Source organism: Mustela nivalis, assembly GCF_964662115.1.
Source record: "Mustela nivalis genome assembly, chromosome: 8".
NCBI lineage: Eukaryota > Metazoa > Chordata > Mammalia > Carnivora > Mustelidae > Mustela > Mustela nivalis.
Window position 1 is genome coordinate 111,054,989 of NC_139027.1, and position 23,455 is coordinate 111,078,443.

At 38.6% G+C, this 23,455-nt stretch overlaps 1 protein-coding gene across 4 annotated transcripts in view; it reads right to left on the reverse strand.

Moving 5' to 3' along the window:
• PLCB1 (phospholipase C beta 1) overlaps window positions 1-23,455 on the reverse strand; it is a 679,075-nt gene that overhangs the window by 114,696 nt on the left and 540,924 nt on the right. For all 4 annotated transcript variants that reach the window (XM_082744416.1, XM_082744417.1, XM_082744418.1 and 1 more), the window contains exons 19-24: window positions 22,618-22,772; window positions 19,384-19,548; window positions 17,695-17,794; window positions 16,890-16,994; window positions 15,785-15,894; window positions 1,190-1,322 (exon numbers count right to left, since the gene is read on the reverse strand). In XM_082744416.1, coding sequence (XP_082600542.1) covers window positions 1,190-1,322; window positions 15,785-15,894; window positions 16,890-16,994; window positions 17,695-17,794; window positions 19,384-19,548; window positions 22,618-22,772 — 768 coding nt within the window. The remainder of the gene's footprint in view (window positions 1-1,189; window positions 1,323-15,784; window positions 15,895-16,889; window positions 16,995-17,694; window positions 17,795-19,383; window positions 19,549-22,617; window positions 22,773-23,455) is intronic.

Below are 23,455 nucleotides of genomic sequence, written 5' to 3' on the forward strand. Positions count from 1 at the left end.
AAGACTATATTTACTCATGTATTTAAATGACTTATTTATATTCCAGAAGTACTCAAAATGTTTGTATTTGGCATATGAAAATCTTAGTTGAAGATACCACTCCCAATGATCAAATCGTCTTCTTAGCATTATTGATCTCAACAACCTTCTGAAAAGCACATTTGATACAAATTTAAATGTGATTTGTTCTTTTTTAAAATCTCACTCTCTCCTATGAGAAATGCCCTTTCCCTTCCAAATAAAAGATCTGGATTTCATCACTGCCATGCTATAGTTGGATGAGGAAGGAAGGACATACCTTCATGGAAGGAAATTCTTCTGCCTTTTATTTACCTTATATTAACCCACTGGACAAAAAGTGATCAGGTATATGCTATTCCTCAGGTCTGTGCAAAGAAAGCATCAAACTGAAGCCTGTCCTGGGGAACCTGCCATCTACTGGGGAAAGAGGACATACAAAGGAGAGAGAATAGAGAATTGCCTAAAGCAGTCTTAGATTAAAGGTCAACGTCAGCTGCACAGAAATCAAAGGTTTTTTCTAAGTGAGGCATGAGTGGACCTTTGGTAAGAGTAGAGCTGAAAGCAAGAACTGGGATCACAGGGAACAGTGTCCATCCTGACTTCCCTCTTCACTAGCTATGTGGCTTTCAGGAAGTACTTCTCCATCTCAAAACCAATTTCTTCATCTGCCCATTGGGGACAATGACAGAAGCTACACTCAGCCCCGGTATGAGGGTGAAATGAGTCAATCCACTTGAAGGGCTGAATGGAGTGCTGGTGAACACCCAAAGCCATTGAAAAGTAAGTTGGAGAAAGATGGAAAGGAATTCTTGGCAGAGACTTAATGAGTGAGGTAGAGCTAAGAAGATGCTTGTCAAGCATAGCTGTTCGTAAGTTGCATGAAGAATCCTTCACAAGCCTGCAGGCATGTAGATTATAAATGCATCACTAAACAGACATGGGGATCTGGACGATGGTTCATGGTAGCTTCATAAGTAAACATCAGAACCAGATCACTCATGAGTCTTTCTTGGAATATATTCATTCATGCATGCATGCATGCATTCATTCCACACTTCTGGAGCTCCTCCTACATCCTTGCATCTTTGCTCATGCTATCTCCTTGAGTGGCACAAATAAACTGGAGGCTCTTAGTCATGTTGTCTAGCTCTCTTTTCAGAGTGTTTACCTGGAGCTGGTTGGCTGTGGAGAGCCTGGGATGGTGGTTTGGGTGCCAAGGATGTAGTGTGATTCACTCCGTTTTCTGCTGGAGTTGTCCTGGCTTCACTTGGAGCTTCTGATGGTGTTTCCCCAGGATCAGCCTATAATCATAAATATCCTTTCATTTTTCATATATTTTTTTTACTGTTCTTTTATAACCTTCCAAAGCCAACAAGTCTACATTTGATTTAGCATTTTCACAACACATCTGGGGTCTGAAATATCAAAATGAAACTCTCTGGAAAGCAGGGTAGAAACAGCATGGTGTTGAGCCATGACTGTAGTGGGTTGATTATATCAAAAAGCCTTGATCTGTATACCTTTCAATGTCCATGCCCTTTTGTAGTGCCCTCCCACACTGACTCTGGACATGACCATGTGATTTGCCTTGGTCAAATGAGACAGTAGCAAATTTGCTGCAAGCAGAAGATTGAAAAGGCACTTGTGAATTTTCCCTCTCTTTCTCAGACCCCTGCTACAGCCATGGAGGACAAGACATAATGTGGAGGAGAGCCGGGTCATCTAGGTAAGGATTTCATAGCCCATCCAGCCCCAACTGACCACAAACACATGAGGGAGTCCAGCTAAGATGAGCTGAGCCTAGTCCAAATCAGCATAACTGCTCAGCTAACCAAATGACTCATGAAAAGCAGTCAGTCATTTTTGATGTTGTAAGCCATTGAATTTGGGAGTTGTTTGTTATTCAGCAGTAGCTAACTGGTGTGGTGGTTACAAGCACAGATTTTGGAGTCAAACTTATCTGGGTTCAAAATCTGGCCTTGCCATTTATTTATTTATTTAAGGGGGGGGATCATGATCAGGAGGGGCAGAAGGACAGGGAGAAAAAATCTCAAGCAGACTCTGTGCTGAGTAGAGAGCTCGATGTGGGGCTCAATCTCACAACCATGATATTATGACCTGAGCTGAAACCAAGAGTCAGATGTCCAAGAGCCTGCACCACCCAGGCACCCCTGGCCTTGCCACTTGTTGGCAGTGTAGTGTTGGGCAAGTCACTTAACTCTCTGCCTCTTACCTTCATCTTTATATATGAAGATGTGTCTATACTGGGTGTCATAATAGTATGTACACTGTAAGGTTGTTTAAAGGATCAAATAAGTTAACAGTTATAAAGTACTTAGAATAGTTCCTGTCACAGAGTGAGTAGGTTGGTCTAAAATAAATAAAGTCTAAGGACACCTGGGTGGCTCAGGAGGTTAAAGCCTCTGCCTTCGGCTCAGGTCATGATCCTGGGGTCCTGGGATCGAGCCCTACATCGGGCTCTCTGCTCAGCAGGGATCCTGCTTCCCTTCCTCTCTCTCTGCCTGCCTCTCTGCCTACACATGATCTCTGTCAAATAAATAAATAAAATCTTAAAAAAAAATAAAATAAATAAAGTATTTAAGTTTGTATAATACTACCCATGAATAATAATAATAAATGTGCCAGAATTTATAAAATCTCCACTCCATTCCTCCTAGGAGCTAGTCCACTATGTCCTATGTAGAATAAACATTTAGTAAATGTTTGCTGAATAAGCATTGTTTTTATAAAATAATTGCCTCAGTAGTCATCACATACCTTTGCAATGATGCATTGCAATTCTGAAATGCCCTTCAACTCTTTTTTTAGACTTGCCATCCAGGTTCATGGCAGACATTACTGACAATGGCTATCCCAATGTTCTACTTGGTAGTAAATTAAAAATACATATATAATATAACATAATAACAATATTATGAAATAGCCAGAAATCATTTGGAGCCCAACATTCTGATATGGTGTCATGAGATTACAGATAGCAGAAGGTCATATGATAATATTTTTATACAATGTAAGATGAAAAGGATTGTCACAAGTGGCTTTTACTCTGTCCCCCCAAAGCATCATTAAAGCACGAGTTCTGAAACTGCTTCCAGTGATGGCAGAACTTATATCAATTCAACAAATCACCCCTACTTATCTACCATGGCCTGCTCGAGGCCAATGGTATTGAAGTGGAAGCAATGATCCCTGGGACCCATGGCTGGGAATGAAGTTGGGGAGGCAGGAACCTAAAGGAGGAAATTAACCAGCCTACACAACTCACGGTGGTAGAACTCTGCCTTTTGGCGGGTGGGTGGGGGGGAGGCTTCTTTGGATGGGTAAGTCCTACTCTGGTTGCATTATTAAGTTACATCCATCAGCAAAATTCTCCCTAGAAGCATTATGCCCAAGGGAAGGATTGCATATTTTTTGTTCACCAAGAAATTGCAAAGTGGGGGCGCCTGGCTGGCTCCGTTGGAGGAGCATGCAACTCTTGATCTCGGGTTGTGAGTTTGAGCCACACGTTGGGCGTAGAGATGACTTTAATAAATAAAACCCTAAAAAAAATTGCAGACTGGAGGCATAGGGTCCAAACAGTGTGCATGGGAATGTTTTCTTTGGCTCCCCCAAGGTTGCCAAAGATTTTAATGACGGAGATTTTATGTTAATGAAATAAATTTCTTGCTTTTCTTGAAAAATCGGATCGGCAGTGTTGAGCCTGCATTCCCTATGTTGAGCTAGAAAGGAATGGTTTCTGTCCCTTTTAGGAGGTTCCCTCTTCACTCATTTCGGCTTCACCTGTCTCACTCCTGCAGGCATTTGGATATGTGGGGCACTTGCGAAAACTGGAATACCATAGATGTTTGGCCACAAAATTCATAAAGAAGATGCATGTACATCGCACAGAATGGACTGAAGTAAAGGGAATATGGAAAAGAACCCTGGGATATCAGCAGAGTCATCCACTAGGCCTGGTTATCTGCGTGGAATAAGGTAGGAGAAAGCTTCCCAGCCTTCCCAGCCTGCGGTCACCAAAGTCAGCTGCCTGGGAAATGGGAAGAAGGGGCTCCTGTTCCACAGGCATCTGACCTTCCCCATCTGTATCCAGGCAGGTTTCTGGAACCGTGTGGGAGATAAATCACATTTTTTCCCCAATGTGGCAGCTGGCTAAAATTAGTCCTCTGAAGAAAGAAAGGATAAAAGAAAATTCTGACGGAGGGAAAAAGAGGTGATGGCAAGCCAGCTTTCATGAAGGCAATAGTATGTGGCTTTTTTTGGCAACCAAACTTAGTGTCTTGGGAGTATCAGGCTGGAAATGTGTTCAAAATGAATCCAGCAAGCTTATTTTCGCCTTGTATCTGGTTTTGCAGACATTCTGTGTAGCTGTACGCCCTTGGGAAACCAAGTTCAATCATCCACTTGAGTCAAGTGGAAGGAAAAATAAATCTCTGCTTATCAAGGTTATGCAAGACAAAGCCGCAGGTCCTGGAAACTGACATAATGTATCAATTCAGAGAGATTTTTTTAAAAGCAGATAAATGTTGAATAAACACACAGGCAAACATGTTACAGTTATAACTGAGGATAAAGAGACCACCAAGGTTTGGCGCTGGATTGTGAGGTAATCTTTGGAGAAATGCTTCTTTAGTTAACACCCCAGATATGACCCCCCGGGTCACACACCCAGATGCCTCCGGGAAGGTGGAAGACACGGCAGAACCCCCAGAGGGCGCCATTCACACTATACAGTCCTTTGTTTTTAAAGGTTCTATTTTAAGTAATCTCTGAGCCTAGCACGGGGCTTGAACCCTGAGATCAAGAGTTGCACGCCCCACTGACAGCCAGCCAGGTGTCTCTCAGAGTATACATGAATAGGCAGTTAATGGGAAGGTTGAAAATGAACAAAGTTGACAAGACTTAATACAACAAGGCAAAGTGGGGCCATGGTCAGAGTTGGAAAGGGAGGTCTTGGAAAGGGGCAGCTGCCACTCAGCTTCAGTCTATTATTGAATAGGCTTCAAGAAAAGCTGGAAAACAAATTGTGTGTGTATGTGTGAAATCCCCTAATTTGAAATCACTGAGACCAAACAAATCACATCTTCAGACCACCTTTGGCCCAGAAGCTGCCCATCTGTACGCCATGCTCGGCAGTTTGTCTAGAATTCGAGGACTGTGTCAGGGTGAGCAATGCACCCACAGCAATGGTGGAGTGAGAGCGGCATACTGGGAAATGCAGTGGCCCAAATAACCTGCAGCCCACCATGCCCCACCTGCTTGCCCCAGTAGCCAGACAAAGCGGAGAGCAAAGGGTGGCCAAGGAGAATGCTAGACTAAGGAATCCGGGGGCTCCTCAACAGTTTTTGTTTCTGCCTTTTTTTTTTTTTTTTTGCTTGACACTTGTCAGGTGTCTCTTATGATTATTTATTTATTGTATTTATTTATTTAGTGAGAATCTATGATGGCAAATATATCAGACTGATGTTTAAAATACTGTGTTAACCAAGGGCTGGTGAGTACAAATTCCAATTGACCTTCCCTCATGGAGAGTGCTTACAGAAGCAGCTGTAGATCAGTGAGTGTGAGATGGTTTTAGACACACCAGCCTCATTACAGCCAGTGTCAGCTGCCTACTCAACTCCACTGTAAAGCAAAGAAATCTAAGCTGTTATTAAAGGTCTTTACTAGGGGCACCTGGGTGGCCCTGTTGGTTAAGCATCTGTCCTTGGCTCAGGTTATGATCTCAGGGTTCTGGGATCGAGCCCCACATCAGGCTCCATGCTCAGTGGGGAGTCTGCTTCTCTCTCAAATAAATAGATAAGTAAATCTTTTTTAAAAAGGACTTTACTAAAGACTTTATTAAAAGTCATATAACTTGCTAGAGGCCACACAGTTGACAGTTGGATTAATGTCTGAATATCTGGTAAGAGTCTAAAATCTGAGTTTCACTGCTGTCCTACTTCACTCTGAATTTTAAGCTAATAGTAACTTTTAAGGAACCACAAAAGTGACTTAATTTGCAGCTGAAATTTAGAGATGTATAAATATAAACATCATTCCCAAAGAGTTAACTTTGTTACACTAAAAAGGCATTCCTGTATAAAAAGCTAAATGAGTTAAATAGAACAACTAAACGCAAGAACTGAAAAACAAAAAATGCCTATAGTAGTAATACAATATTAGAGGAAAGGTTTTGACCTCATCACTGAAAGGTTGAAAAATTCCCCTTTACAGATATTTGAGCTGACGTCCAAAAACCAAATTCCTTGTCCCTATCAAAAGAATCAGTGGGGGTCAACACCTGTGACTCTGTTTCTGCCTAGCCTTTCCCCAAATAGTCTTTTTTTTAGGAGTTTGAATAAAATAAGCAAGAAATACTTTCCTATTTTACTGGAAACTGTGATAGAAACAACAGAACAAGAAATGTCAGTTTTCTCAATATAATGGAGAGCTTCCTGGAATCCAGTTAAATACATTTCAAGGAAAGAAGGTTCAGAAGATAGTATGTTAGTTAGATGCACTAGATTTTGCTTAGTTGGATGGAGAAAATTGTGAAGAATGAACTACAGCAGCAGGTGCCTGCCCTCTAGTGGCCAAATGGAAGCACTACAACATTTTTCCTTCACGATATGGAATAATGGTCTTGTTAAAACCAAGATTTTTAAAGATTTATATCTTTTCTCCTTCCAACATGAACAGGAGTGACTTTAAAATATAACACAGGCGGGCCATTAAGAGGATAACCGGAAAGCCCCCCCCCTTTTTTTAAACAAGTTTTGCAGAAGGAGATAATGTTATTTGGTACATCATTGAAAAGATTTCCATCCAGTGCACTGAAAATTTGAACACGACAATCAAGCTATAGAAAACAAGGATTTGAGGAGTTTGGAGAATTTATTTGAGAGTGTAATATAGTTAAGTGAGGGGTCTTCCAAATACCAAATATTTATTGTACTGTTGGAGGTATTGGGTCATACTGTCCTGCCTGAGTCACATAAAAAGTATAGGCCCTTCCATGTAGTGGTTAGGATGACAGCATCTTGATTCAGCATTGTATTATTCAGATGAGTAAGGGGTAAGGTCATCAGCTTTTGCTGAATATCAAGGTCAAGGCTTATAATTTCTTCATGTAGAAATCCAGTCCACTCCAGACAGATGGGGGGCTTTTCCCTCCAGATAGATTTTCCTCAAACACACATACAACTGGCACCTCGAATTTATATTCCCTGAATGAAATTAAATAATGCATCCACTGCACATTTCTAAGGAATTAAAAACACTTCTAAAAACCTCCAATGTGAAACATTTCAGAATGAAGTAAACTAATATTTGCAGTCTACTTTGAAATGCATCAAAAAATAAGATAGACTAAATGAATGGATAGAGGAATGGTTAAAAATCGATACAGCAAATGCATCAAAATGTAAATTGTGGAATCCAGGTGATTGATATATAGATGTTCATTATACAGTTCTTTCAACATTTGGGTACATTGAGAATTTTTATAACAAATGATAGCAAAACCTTATTGTGAAGAGTCCACCAGAGTGAGTTAGAAGCAGGACACAGCTTTAAGGAGCTAAATAAATACATCTGTTGACTTCCGTTTTTGTCATATCTGTGATCAAAAATCTTTTTATTGGATGAATAAATGAAGAAATCTGCCTTTTATTTTCAGCTCATGTATGATCACTACAAACACTACCAATGACAAGGGCCTGAAACTAAAGAACCACCTTATGTTACCATAAGAAACAGCTTTTTTTGAATGAATGAGTCAGTGAGTGAATGGAGATGCTGTCCTTGTCTGTAGAGAATCTGCATTTAATTCAGAATTATGGCAGTTTATTTAGAAGGAGATTAAAGGGAGACACTATTTTATGTCTGTTACCTTTGTTATTGTTCCTGCCAATTTTAATGTATTAGAAATATTTGATACAGTTTTTTTTTTCTGAAATCAGAAAAAAATGAACTCTTTATAGTTGGGCAGAAACCATGAATTTTTCTTTTTTAAAATGAATGTAGACCAACCACCCTTAACATTCATCCTGTGGGGATGTATTTTTCAATTTATCTAAGTCAAATCACTTGGTAAGTACTCTGGTCAATCACTCACAAAACAGATTCTGGACAATTCCCTGAGAAGAGAGTTTCTCCTGGAGCCCTGCTGGGGTCCTGTGATGAAGGTGACATTTTAGAGTGCATGGAATCATGGTTTTTTATTTATTTATCTATCTAGTATTATTATTTTAAGATTCTAAGTGAACTTAGAGAGAAAGAGAGAATGAGCAGGGGGAGAGGCAGGCTCCCCACTGAGCCAGGAGCCCCATGTGGGGCTTGACCCCAGGACCCCGACATCATGACCTGAGTCGAAGGCAGATGTTCAACCCACTGAGCCACCCAGGCACCCCTGAATAATGTCTTTTTAATTCTATGTGGGGAGAGCCCCAAGTGAGCCACAGATGTAGGAAATGCCTGTCCCTTCACCAGCAGCAAAACATGACTAACAAACTCATTAGAAATGCAAATGCACCCCAGACCTACTCTCAGAAACTCTCAGGGCCAGCAATCTGTGCTTAGGAAGTGATTGGGATTATTCTAAAGGATGCTTAAGTCTGAAGGCCTTGTTACTCAGAATCTGGTCCTATAGGTCAGTAGCAGCAGGTTTACTGGGAAGGCCCTTAGCGTCTGGGTGGCTCAGTGGGTTAAAGCCTCTGCCTTCAGCTCAGGTCATGATCCCAGGGTCTAGGGATTGAGCCCCCGCATTGGGCTCTCTGCTTAGCATGGAACCTGCTTCCCTTCCTCTCTCTCTGCCTACCTCCCTGCCTATCAAATAAATAAATAAAATCTTAAAAAAAAGAAATGCAGAATTTTGTGCCTTGCTTCAGAACAATGAAGTCTGGATTTGCACTGAAACGAGATCCCCAGGGGATCTGTCTGCATTCAAAAATTGGAGAAGCCTTATTCTAGAGAGTGAAAAACTGCCATTGAGAGTCACACTTTTACAGCCCCTATAGTATGGGGCCTGCATGGACTGTGATATTTGAATTTCTGGGTGTAGCGCTGTTTTGGGCAGATGAACCCAAAGCTCCTTATTTGAATCCCTTGAAATTTGAAAAATTGATATGGAGGAAATTTGTAAAAGCAGTGAGATTGGACCAATACTTGAGTAGTTTCAACTCAAATTCATATATGGTCTTCTCTTGAGAACTCATTTAAAAAGCTCTAGTTCCTCCACTTTTTGCTTACTGATCATAGGCAAGTCAATCTACCATGCAACTGCTCCCCTCTTTTAAAAATGGAGATTACATGTTGTCTAGTTAGGGCTCAGGTTTTTTCCCCTAGGGGGCCCAATAAAATGCCTTGTAAACTCCAAATCTGTATATAGAATAAAGGGACAGTGTCATTATCTAAAGGCCATCTCCAAAAAGGCAAACTTTCTCTTCTCACTTTATTGGATGCTTTAAAATTCAGGGATTGAATTTTAAACTTATAGAAACTGTTGTTTCTATAAGTTGGCGTGTTGCTAAATTATTATTTGAGGAGCAAGATTTTCACTTAAAGAGCGTCCAAAATTGCCAAGAAATCTCATCTTTGATTCTAGTGCCAAGTTCTTGAACCATGGATGAGGTAATAAGCTTCTGTCTTAGAAACAGATTGATACACAATGCTTTCTCTAAGTTAAACAAGGTAACCTTATGAGTTGTACCATCTTGGATTTTTGCTATTATCTTACTGGTGAAATCCACACTAGATCATATAATTAACCTTTTTCTTCTCAAATAATCAAATCCCATCAAAGATGCCTATTTAAAACAAAAAAAAAGATGCCTATTTTGCCATATATTGAATAAGGAAATAAATTATTTTTGATACATTCCAGCTCCACTTATAAGAACACACGAGTCTGACAACTTAAAAAGTAGGCCTCTTGGAATAAATGAAATTATGGTATTACGAAACAACTTTCCCTTTCAATGTCAAAGTGATATAAAGACCACTAACATACCTTTGCTTGTGTATTACACACACAGATGATACAGGGAACTCTTGAGAACAGAAATTTTGGCCTTGAAGGTTGAGGAAGGTTTGGGGCATTCTCTGTCTTAGATCATCACTTTGTCCAACGGTGGTAATGTCCACTTAGTGAATGAACATGGCCTTAGAACTTTTGAGCTGGGGGAACTGAATTTTGGCCAGAAGCCACTGTGCAAATTAATCAAAGGGAAGGCACATAAAGAAACCTATTATATTGAAGAACAATATAATATCCAGTGATGTAAAGGCAGGGGGAATCTTGACATTTGATTCAACAAAAAAATTCAATTCAAAGGATGCTGCCATTTAAGGTAAAGGTCTTATATTCTGTGGTTAGTTATCCAAGCAACGTGCTTAGAGGACAGAAAGAGGCAAGAAGGGTAGTCCTTGTTTACAGTTACTAGAAAATCGCAATTTCTTTATTGAGGTAGCACAATGGGGTGGAGTGTGGTCCCTTGCTACTCAAAGTATGCTCTGTGGAACAATGGTATTATCCCATTCCCTGGGGCTTGTGAGAGGTGCTGAGCTTCATCCCACCCCAGACCTGCTGCCTCAGGATGCCCTCCCCGGTTGACACATCTGACTTGTAGAAATGCTGGTGTAGAACATGAGTTCCGGAGCTAGATGGCTTGGATTTCAACACCCACTCTCCTCCTTACTGATTGTGTGACACTGGCTGAGAAATCGAAGCTCTCAGTATTCAGTTTCCTCATCTGCTAAATGGGAATAATCATAGTAACCAAGACATATGGATATTTTAAGATGTAAGTGTGTTAATCCATGAAAGGGCTCAGAACAGTACTAGGTACGCTGTAAGCGCTCAGTAAAATGCTTCTGCATTCCCCAACATGCTAAAACAAGTCATGTTCAAGTACTACTTGTGGACATTAAAGACGTCACGTAATATTTTGTGTTCAATACATTGGATATTTACTTTTCTCTTTACAGGTATATTTTAAAAATAGAAAATCAGGAGTGTTACTGATGTCTCATCAGGCATTTCTGTAAATGCATGAAAACATTAAGGTTGTGAAACCATTTTTAAAAATTAATATTTTCTAAAAGAAAAAACATATATGCATCTACTTGTTAGAAGGACATACACCAAAAATGTTATCTCCAACATTACTCAGGGCCTTTTTGGGTTTTTTTTGTGGGGGGGGGGGAGTTATTATGTTAAAAAAATTTTTATATACCTTTTTTTAAACAAAGAAATAGTTATAAATATTTTAGAACCTTTGTTATAATTCAGATTAGGCAACTTTCTACAATTTTACTAACCCAGTGTCCTGAATGATGACTTTAAAAGACACAAAATAAACCCAGCAACTCAAATCTCTATTATTCCTTAACTTACATAAATAAATGTTGGATTTATTATAGATAGCTATCTATTTATCTTTCCACATGATCTGAAATGTATAGTGTTCAAAGCATGGGGGAATTTTCAACTTGCCTAGTTACTTGGTTTGCACATTACTCTATGAAGATCATTTATTAAAGTATTACAAATCTGGGAATATTTTGCCATCCAATGAAGTCTTTAGTTTTCAAATAGAAATGACCTTTATAACTACCAAGTTAAAAGGCTTATACTAAAAAAGTCTTCGTTGCTAAAATAGTGTCTCCAGTGCCTGCCATGTCCTAGATAGAATTTTCTTTTGAGAAAACCACAGCTACTTATTTTCAGTGGCCTCATTCAAACAAACTTACATCATTACAAGACAAGAGAAAGGGCACATCGGTGCTCAAAGGTGTGGAATGACTTTTCCTTCCTAGCGTTAAATGGTAAGGGCAAATGATTTTTTTTTCCTTGAGTTTCAAAAATGAGGTCATTTAGGGTTTTGATATTGCAAAGGAAAAAAAATTATATTTTCTCTGTTGGACCATTTGGAATCTCTGGGATTCAATGTCTCTAAAATTATTTCTAAAACTGAAAATGTCTAAATATCCTCTAAATTTAACGAACATTGTACATTTACTGAAAATCCTTTCTGATCACTACTGCTAGAGGAAAAACGAAAATAAAGTTGACCTAAAATGCTACTTCTGTATTTTTTATAAAAATACTTCTGTATTTTTATATTCATTAGCGTTGCATTCTCTCTAAACAGATTTTTGATACGTGATGTTTGGTGCAAAGATAAGGCTTTGAAAGAACTACAGTGTGACAGGATCCCTGACATCTTGAAGGCCCTATGTCTCCGGTTCCTTAGAGTGACATTTTTTTTTTTTTTTTTTTTTTGCAATCACTAGAAAAAGTCTTTCCGGTGCACCATGAAAAGTCATTAAAAGTCATTAAAAGACTTTTTATCACAGGGCACCTGGGTAGCTCAGTCGTTAAGCATCTGTCTTCAGCTCGGTTCATGATCCCAGGGTCCTGAGATCAAGACCCACATCAGGTTCCCTGCTCAGCAGGAAGCCTGCTTTCTCCCTCTCCCACTTCCCCTGCTTGTTTCTCTCTGTCAAATAAATAAATAAAATCTTAAAAAATAGAGAGAGAGACTTTTTATCTCAATTGCTGTACTATATAAGCAGAAACTGGCAGCATCTTGAAATGTTCTCTCCAACTGAGGGTTCACTCCTTGGAGAAGCTGGCTAATGAATATGTAGAAATTCATGATAGAAAAAGTGTTGTTTCTAAATAATGACAATACATTTGAACTTTGAACTTTTATTTCCTAGAAAATAAGACATATCCAGTTGATTAAAAAAAATCCCTGTTCTCTAACTGGAGAAGGACGTTATTAAGGATTATTTCTATCTATATAAATTATCTTTACTTTGAATTATATTTTATTACGTATGGTAGTGAGCTAAAGCAGGTAGAAGAGAAAAGAATTTCAGAGCTTCTGTTAGATTTCTAAGGAGAGCCTCTAATTCCATATTGGTGTTTATATGAGCAAAATGAGGCATTCACTGAATTTTCTCCTTTTAATCCTTTTGAAGGTCATTGGAAAGAAAAAGCGCTATGATCTCTAAAGAACCACTAGAATTAAAGATGTGACTATTGTGAAACATTCAAATTCTGGTTCCCAGACAAAAAACTCAGAAAAGGCATTCGTTCTTGATTTTCAGTATAAAACAGCAACTATTGAGCCCTATTGGTTTCCCTATAAGCAGAACTCAACATGGCGGTGTTTAAGTGCATGATTTACTGAGAACAGGAGGAAACTGCAGGAAGGTAAGGAAAACAGGATAAGAGGATAAGACTGGAAAAGAAGATTAAGTTGAAATGCTGTTTCAGCCCGGAGTCTAGCCTCAGCCTGATCCCTTAGGGGCTCAGGAGTGTGTATTACTTCTGTAATACAGAAGTTGCCCACCTGGAAACAATGGACCTGGGCTCTTATTCTTCTGGATCTTTCCCTTGCTCACCATGGGTCGCCTCTTTCCAAGAATAACCTAGCAGACATCTCCAGCAATGTAGTTCCAGTCCTCTGGAAGTAAATACACTTCCAACACTATGTGTGCCTCTAACATCTATGCTAGGTATCCGCTGAGGGGAGAAAAACAAATGTGAAACACCTAGGCCCCCTGTGTGAATTTTGAAGGCTTAGTCCAAGCACTCACTGCTTGTGTAGGGCTCGCAGAAGGAGGGCTTCCCACGTTCCAAGCAGAGGTTATTGGTGTCCTACCCAGACCTTCTTTATATTTATTATTTTTTTTAAGATTTTATTTATTTGTTTGAGAGAGAGAGAGAGAGAGAGAACAAGCCGGGGGTGGGGCCGAGGGAGAAGCAGATCCCTGCTGAGCAGAGAAATGGATTCAGGGCTGGATCCTGGGATCCTGGGATCATGACCTGAGCTGAAGGCAGACGCTTAACCAACTGAGCCACCCAGGCGCCCCTCAGACCTTCATTTTAGTGCTGCTTCACCCACGTCTACAGGGCTGCTGCAGGTGTGGGCCACAGAGGGCTCATGGCCGCAGGCTTCTCCAGAGGACTGGACGTATATTTATGTCTGCTATTAGGCATAATTTTCTGGCAGTATAAAATTTTCCTATAACCCTATTTATTGCATCCACAAAAAGCATTATTTCTGAAACTTACCAGTCTAACTTTAAATTTCACTCTCTACAGTTTCTATGGGATACAATGCCAGCAGTGTAAATAAGAGCCTGGAAAATGTTACTCTTATGATGAATGTTATCCTTTTTTTTTTTTCATTGTTTTCTCATGTTCAATTAGCTCAACATATTTTAGATCAAAAATTTCTAAATTTCTGTACAAAAAAGCTGGAAATAATCATAGATGTGTTAAAAAATGTATTTACATATGTTCCCTTAAGATCTTTTAAAAGAGTGGAGTATCTGAAATATCCAGTAATAGGGGTTACAAAAATAAACTATGATATGGCTATGTGATAGAAAACCATAAAATCATTAAAGGGTATGTCATAGAAGAATATTTAATGACATGGAAAATATTTGCATTAAGTGAAAATAAAGGGTCAAAACACAGATCGTGAATATTATCCTGTTTTATGAGAAAGTAATAACTGTGTTATTTAGCTAGTCTTTTTATACCTAGTGTAAAAAGCTATCTTTAGATAGCTTAGATCTCGGTGGCTTAGGTGTTTGAATTATAGGTAATATCTTTGGGATTTGCTTTTCTCATGTTTAGTTCAAAATTTTCCTGTGATAAATCTAGGTTTCTTTTGGAATAAGAAAAAGAGTTATTTAATAAATTATATCAACCTGGGGTGCCTGGGTGGATTAGTTGGTTAAGCATCTGACTCTTGGTTTTGGCTCAGGTCATGATCTTGGAATTGTGGCATCAGGCCCCAAGTTGGGCTCCACGCTTAGTGGGGAGTCTGTTTCCCCCTCTTCTGGCCCTCTCCCCACCACTTGCATGCTCACTCTGTCTCTCAAATAAATAAATAAATCTTAAAAATGATAAATTATATCAACTTTAATGGACTTGGGTATTAGGTAGAGTTATCTAAACAATTTTCAAGATTTCTTTCCCTCATTCTGATAGTTCTCCATTTTTTCTCATCTTTCTCCATGAATTTATCTTCAGAATACTCAAATGAAGTATGAAAATGGCTTATTTCTTTCACTATTTTTAATATTGATGTCACCTTCAATCATTAAACTATGTTTCACTTTTTTGAAAACTAAAAGACTACCAGTCTACATAGAAGTTTTATATTTTTAAATTTTGCTTCTAATATTTCTAGTCCCTTCCTTGATTACTCTTTGCATTGTGACACCTAATTTTTAAAAAAAATATACCAATTATTTGGAAATATGTATTATAGTATATAAGTATACAGCATAAGAGTAGTAGTAAACATTTTATGGCCCATACTACACACTAGGTATTTATATTAAGGACTTTATGTATTCTACGAAGTCACAAAAGCACTTTGAAAATCCTGCACTCTAAAGACAAAAAATGAAATACTAAATAACATGATGATCATCTTCTTTTCTAAGTGCTTTAGTCACCTTTAAGCAATATGAAATCAGTTAGAAATTTTCACCTGAAATGGTCAGATGTGGACTGTTTGATGCTGGGGTGGGCACAGACTATCAAAAGAGGATGAAATATAAAAAATTCTGCCAATCATATAGACGTCTTATGAGATGATGCTGAGCTACATCAAAGAACTTTTCCAATGTGCTATTTTCTTCTCCCAAGGCATGATGTTATATAGGCAAAGCCAGCCACTGGGTGTGGAAATCACGCTTAATCCCACATAAGATTGGAACACTTGCTCACCTCTTTCTTTACTTCTTCTTCATCTTCCAGTGTCAAAGCAGCTAACTGTTTAGCTCTTTGCTCCATGAGATTCACATATCGTATTGGATTTGACAAAGCTTCAATCACATCTAAATAAAGAAGAGACATTTTCAGATCAAAGGTCCTGGACATATTGATAATCCACCATCCACTCATCCACCCATGCTTTCACTCATCATCTGTCTACTCACCCTCCCATCCACTAATTCATCATCCATCTTCTACTCCTCCATCTACCATGTAACTATACACTCATCCGTCCAGCATTTTGGAATTGGACAAGACTCAGGACCCTTTGCTGCAATCTCAAGAAGACAGAACTCAAAGGAGTTCAGCTCTGACAGCCAAACTGGATAGGCTTCAACCCAGATACCTCAATATTCCATAGTTTTTAGTTTCTTCTTGAGGGGTCCATCCATTCCAACAATGGTCCACACACTTGTCCTATTTGGCCGAAGTGGTGTTTCATAAATGAAGGAAGACGTTTCACATAAAAAACCTGCTTTCCAGACTATTTAAACAACCTGAAGACTTGGCAATATGAGTACCATTCACACTTTTATGGTCTAGCTGGAGTGAGTTATGGCTGCCATCGCTGGGTGGACATATGCTCCAAGTTTGCCATAGTCAACACCACTCTCCAATACCTTACAACCAGGCTGCTCAACACTGTGACTATTTAAATTTATGATTCTTCATTGACATTGTCATTGGTTAATTCCTCTAACCTTAGGATTTCACCCATGAAAAGTTCCTGGCTTCTAAAACTGGCCGAAGACAAATTCATTGTACAGACCTAGATACACTGTTGTAGTACCAAGAAGCATGGGCTAGAAATTGCTGGATCCATAAAAATAATACCATGAGTAGATAAGCATGCTCAATATTTTACTGGGACTTAATTGAAATGAAATTAAAATTTATTGACAAAGACTTGAGCAATTTAATCAACATACATACTTAAATAGAAGTGATTCTTGAGGCCAGAATTTCCTGCCTGTTTTTGGTCTTGTTTTCCTTCCACTAAACCACAAAAATAAGGATGGCCCCAGGTGGAAACATTCCCTTGAGTTAGGTTCCTCACCTGCATATGTATCTGGGACATAGTCTTTCACCTCTATGTAGACAAAGACAGCTGGGAGCATCAGAGGCTGGTTCCTTTCATTCCTCAGGCAGATGTAGTGATAGCCTAGAGGAAGACATTCACACTGTGTATCACGTATTTTCTTCACAGTGTTAGTTACAACAGAGGAACATTTGTGTGATGTAAGTCTTTATTTTAGGAGACTATGGATGACAAACAGGCCACTTCTTTCTCATTTTCATCACGTGGTTTTACATGATACTATTTTTCTCAGCAGACAAGAAAACAATGTTGATTCTGATTATTCTCCTTTCCAATCATGTTTTTCCCCACAGAAGAGAATTTAAAACTCTATGTCGTGGACTGAATTATTGGTCCCAATTCTTCCCCTGTACGTGATTTCTTAACTTGGGGCCTAGCCATATGCTTGACTTTAGACAACGGGATGTCAGTGATGTGGTGCAAACAAGAGACTTAAAATGCATTTGCAGTCAGGCTTGCTCTTATATGCATTCCAGGGGGTGGCCAGAAATGTCCGTACTGTGGGTACCCCGACTCCTTCCTTCCAGAAGCCTGAATGAGTGCATGTGGAACAGACCTAACTCCAGCCCTCACCCTAAAACACAGCCTCATGGCTAAGCCCAGCCAAACCCTGCCAACCCACAGATTCATGAGCGTGAAGATAGAGCACTTGTTATAACCCACTGAGCTTTCAGACAGCTTCTTCAATCACCCTTGAACAATCACGTAAGGCGGTGATGGTTTTCTTGACAGCTTTGATAACTTCTCACCACACTATCCATACCTGGCCGAATTGCTTGTACTGGCAAGATCCGGTGACCAATGAATTTACCTCCTTCTTCATAAACTGCTATCCTCAAACAGGCCAGAGAAGGAAGGACCACCTAGAGGGAAACACAAGATCCAAGTGGTTACAAGAAGGAGTGACTCCAAGAAAGAATTAGAAAGGTAATATTCAAATACGGCCTGTGTTTCCAAACTCCAGTAGAAGCTTCTAGTTGGCAAACTGATTAAAAGTGAAGTTGTTGCTCTAGAACTTGGATTTTTCAAAAGGAATCCCAGAGATATGGCTTTGTCTATGTCGTATCACCTCGTCCCAAGAGAGGATTTGTTCCACATGTAGACCATTTACTTTTGACATGAACATTCTCAATATGGAAATGACAACAGTTTCAATATTCATTTAAATATAAAGTTAGTAGTCTTCTCACTATTGGAGTGTCTACTCTTACATTTTCTTTTTTCTTTTTCTTTGAGAGAGAGCGCGCATGCGTGAGTAGGGAGGAGTGAGGGACAAGGGGCAGGGGCAGAGGGAGAGAGGGAGAAGCCTCCACACCAGCGTGGAGCTCCACGTGGGGCTCATTCCCATGACTCCGACATCAGGACCCGAGCTAAAATCAAGAGTTGGATGCTTAGACAACCAAGCCAGCCAGGTGCCCCTACTCTTACAGTTTCAAAGCAAATTGCTTTTATACTTTCCAAGCAAAAGCAAACATGCAAAAATAGAGCTTGCCGAACAGCTTTCAAAATGAGATTACTTTATAAATAATTACCAAATTAGCAACAAGTAATTGCTCGCTGCCCCCCCCCCCCCCATATAAAACATGTGTGGAGAACATGAGACTAACTGTATCCTTAAAAAACTTAATTTTGGTAACAAGAGCAAGAAAATAGTCAACATTTGCATTTGTTGACTATTTTCAAAGTGTCAGACGTTTTAAAAATGTTTTCAGTGTATTATGGAATACTTATTAATAACTCTTTGAAGTGGACACTACTATTAAATCTAATTAACATATTAAAAATAGTGGGAGCACAGGGACCTTTAACATGGATATTCTCTCTGCAGAAGACGGCCTTTCTAGATTTTCTAGCCAGATAGAAGCAAAGGGTATGGTAAGACAGTCTATCCACTTTCAACTGGACTAATATCTTCCTTTGTGTGACAACCAAATGTGAAGAAGGTTTGGTGAAGGCAGACAGAAAGTCCCATCGAATGGAAAGACTTTAACTCTATCAGACAGAATCCGGACAAGACAAAATGACCAGCTGCCAGAGGCTAGAGGTTATAGGAATAGGAAATTTAATTAATTTTTTTTTTTTTTAGGAAGTACGGACTTCCTTCTCTGTGCTGCCCTATTAATCCCCACTTCCCACTTTACTTTTTTTCAATTACAGTGAAAATATATCCTTTACCACTTGTATTATGAGAGAATACGAGTTAATTTATATGTTTGTCTGGTCTTCCAAATGACATATTTTAGAATTAAGTGATTCACAACACAATTCTGAAAATCTAAACAAGTGATTCACAGAGATCCGGAACAGTTAAGATAGCCCCCAAAGTGATATTGCTTTATAAATATGTAAATTCCCAAATTAAGCAACAAATAATTCTTCGCCTAATTTTTTTCCTCAGGGTGGAACACCTAGAATATGCAGTTACATCTCATATCAAGGATATGAGACCAACCTTTTTGAACACAATGGGCTCTTCTTCCCAGACGGGATTTACAGCATTTCCTTGTGATGTTTTGGTCTTAAATGCCTTCCTCCTCGTGTCCACTGGCAAACCAAACATATCCACTTCTACGTAAGTCCCGACTTTCTTATCGGAAAGAAACTGACCTGAAATAATCTAGAAAATAATAAAAAAAGAGCTCTTGATAAATGAGTTAAGTGATATAAGAAAATATGTTAGGAGGTACAAATGATGGTGGGATCATAACCAAAAAGGAATAGAGGCAAGAGTACAAAGAAAATTGTTCTTTTGACTAAGGAATTGGTAGATGCACATTGAAAATGCTAAGGTTAGAAGAAGTCGGTTAATAAGACAAAATTGTATAAGAGGAAATAAATGAACAAATACCAAATGTTTGATGAGATTATACCTTTTTTACTTGAGATACATCTGTTAAATGTTGAAGATTGTTCTTCGAGCCAACTGAATATAAAGGTTTTTTCTAATACTCAAAGATGTTACAAGAGAAAAAAGAATTCTCATTTTAGCATGATTGTAAATGAAGTTAAAGGGTTATTTAAGAGTACAAATTTAAAATGTAACAAAGTAGAAACTCTAGCATTTAAAAAGCTTTTTTTGGTTCATGAAATTGAACTTGAAGGAGTGGTTATAGCACTATGCTATTCAGTTCTCAGAGTTATTACATTTAAATTTTTATTTATTTATTTTTAAAAGTAGGCTCCAAGGTGGGGCTTGAACTCACAACCCTGAGATCAAGACCTTAGCTGAGATCAAGAGTCAGACGCTTAACCAACTGAGCCACCCAGGTTGACTATTTTCAAATAGCCAGAGTTGTTACATTTAAATAAAAAGCCATAATGATAACAAAAATAAAACCCAAATATTGACTTTAAGTCACCAAGTCCAGTTTATCATTACTGTTAACACCAACATGTTAGCCATCTATACAATTATGGGTATCCTGGCTTAGTTATAAAATTTATGGATATTATAGAGTTCAAAGAGCTTAATACCACATAATCTGGTGGCCAGGAGCTTTCTGAGCTCAAATCCGTGAAAGAGGGCAGAATTACCAAGACTTTGGTGGGGCCAGAAGTGGGACAGGGCGTCAGCCTGAGAATGGCCCTCAGAGGCTCAGGGAGGCCTGTGACCTCTTTGCTGATGTGGTCAAAAATTCCAAACTGGTTAGAGAGAAAAAGGAGGAAGACGCTGTCTGAATTTTGCCCCCAGGATCGGTCATTTCTCTTGAATGTTCTCTTTAGCCTGAATGCCTGGGACCTGCCAGGAACAATCTCTATTTAATTTGAGATTCTAAGTGAGAACAACTTAGCAGACATTTTATGTGAGTCACACTGGGAAATCAGGTGCACCGAAGATTCTGTGTGCTTATGGTGTGTTTGATTAAAGCAGAAGTTCTTAACTAAATTAATGACACTGACCTTCAATGTTCTCATCAGTACAATAGGATGGTGGAACACCTTTTGAGGTCCTGAGTCCGTTAGGACACTAGGAAGTCTATGACAGAAGGTCAAAACACAGGCACGAGGGGACGGACACGAGCTGCCCCTTGGTCCTGGCTGTCACACGAAAGGTAGGACGGGATGGCAGCCTGGCCTGTCCGCTTCAAGGACAGTGACAATTCTATGGCAGTGTCTCTATTCTGGACTCAGGCAACCCTTCCCATCTGTTTGGGTCTCAACTCTTTCCCCTCAACTCACTTTCCTGTTTCTACATCATTGTCTTCTAACTACTTACACCTCCATCGTAGAATTTTTAAATAATATTTTAAAAGATTATTTATTTATTTGTTTGAGAGAGAGAGTGTGCAAGGAGGAGCCAGAGGGAAAGGGACATGCAGACTCCCCGATGAGCATGGAGCCGGAGGCGGGGCTCGATCTCACGACCCTGAGATCATGACCTGAGCCCAAACCTAGGGTCAGACATTTAAAAGACTAATCCACTCAGGTGCTCCGATTTAAAAAATAAATAAATAAATAAGCAAGCAAACGTGCATAAAACAAGATGACCTGGCAGACAAAAACAAAATTATTAGTTTGATCCAACTGTAACAACAACTGACAAAGGTTCTAAAAATAACTTTGTTGGTGTGTCGTGCTTAAGGGTTTATCTTAATCAAACTCGGCAGGAATGAAACATCCTTTGCTGAAAAGAATTTCCTAAAATAAACATAATCTCTAAGCTCTAATTCTGCCAATTCCACTCTTCAGATACATGGCATGAAATAATTTCAAAGGATATAATTTTGAGACACTTCATTGAAATTTCGAGACACTTCATTGAATTTTTAACCTTTTATGTCAAGGGACATAAATTTTAAATAAAAAATGGATTCAACCAGCTTAGGGTAGATAGAAATTAGCAGAACTATTGTTATTTATTTATTTATTTTTTACATAGGTTTTCATATGCCTTTCGCTTAAGGTCAGTCTGAAAATTGCATTTATATCCAATAAAAAAAAGTTTCTTAATTCGACAGTTACCCATCTAAACAGGAAAGAAAGGCAACTTTAAAGATATTGTAACTGAAATGGCTACAACAAACAAGAGGTTATAGAATTCATGTAAAAAGCTCCTTATAAAATGATTTTTCATTCACAGTACAAAATATTTTCTTACAGCTAAAAAAAAGTTTTATCTGATGTAACATTAATTTCAAAGACTGCAGAAATAATTGTGAATTAATATTTTAGAATCAGATGTATGTTTAATGAAGCAATTATTTTACTTAGTATCATTACTCTGTTTTAAGTCCCTGAATCCTCTGATAGATTTTTAAAGAGGTAACTTGTGAGCTTTTATTCAATATTTAGTAATTTACTGAGAGAATACCTTTTTTCTCCAGTTTTGCTCACGGTGGCTATTTTGCTAGAACTAATGGAGAAAAAAAAGACCAGAAGATTTTTCCAAAATGGGTCGCTGATATTTGTACCAAAAGAAAGGACCAACCATAGTGACTCTAACTAACTTTGTTTATTGATTTAGGGTCTAATTTTTATCCTATTAAAGAATAGGGCTTAGCCCCTTCATCTCATGCATGTGGCTTCTGGAATTTTCATTCACATTTAGTCCTTAAAGGAAAAATGCATACAGGAGGTGGAGATATTGCTAGCTCTAAATTTTTAATGACTAAACTACTTCTTTATGCAAAATAGCTAGTGTTTGAGACTTTTGTTGGGGACAATTTTATAACAGAGAAGTACATACCTTGACAGATAAAGTGTTGGCCACTATCCCATCCACGATGCCTTCGGTGAAGGGATCAAAATGCTTGTCAGGTCTCCTCATGAACTCTGGTTTTAATCTGTAGCCACTTTTCCCATTATATTCGTACATCCCCATATTTATTTGCATAGCGAGGTCTGAATATCAAAAACACAAACCTTATTGTGACAATAGTTGTGTTTAGAGCAAGAAAGTAAGATTGTACTGCAGTCCGTTTTTACTCCCCTTTTTAAAAAGAACTATTTATTCACTGTAGAAATGTAAGAAACACAGATAAGAAAAAAAAAAAAAAAAGTCAAGCTGTAATCTCCAAAGCTAGAGACAAGCCACTGCCAACTCGTTGGTATATATTTTATTTCTCTTCTTCAAATATGTTTTGAACATGTAGGATGTCTATTTCACTAAATATTTGTCTGTTTTAATTTTAACAGTTGTACAAATTCTTCATTATATAAAATGGTTGGATGAATATCATTGTTGTGAAATCTTTGAAGCCATCATTGATGGCATTATTAGGAGTGACATTTCTAGGTCAAAACATGTGTTCCAGGAAGAAGATGTGTACATTTTGGTAAGTCTTGCCAAAATGCCCTTCAGAAAGCCCATGCCACTTTAAACCTCTAATCCATGCTTCTGAGCCTTCCCCACACATCACCAACCATGAACACTAGAATTCTTTTTTTTTTTAAATTTATATGAGGAAAGGATTTCCTTTTTAAAATTTGCATTTCTTTTGTTACTTACCACCTACACCTAATTACACACTGACTTCTTTCTAATGGACAAAACCTATTGCCAAAGTTTTCCTAAGGCTCAGTCA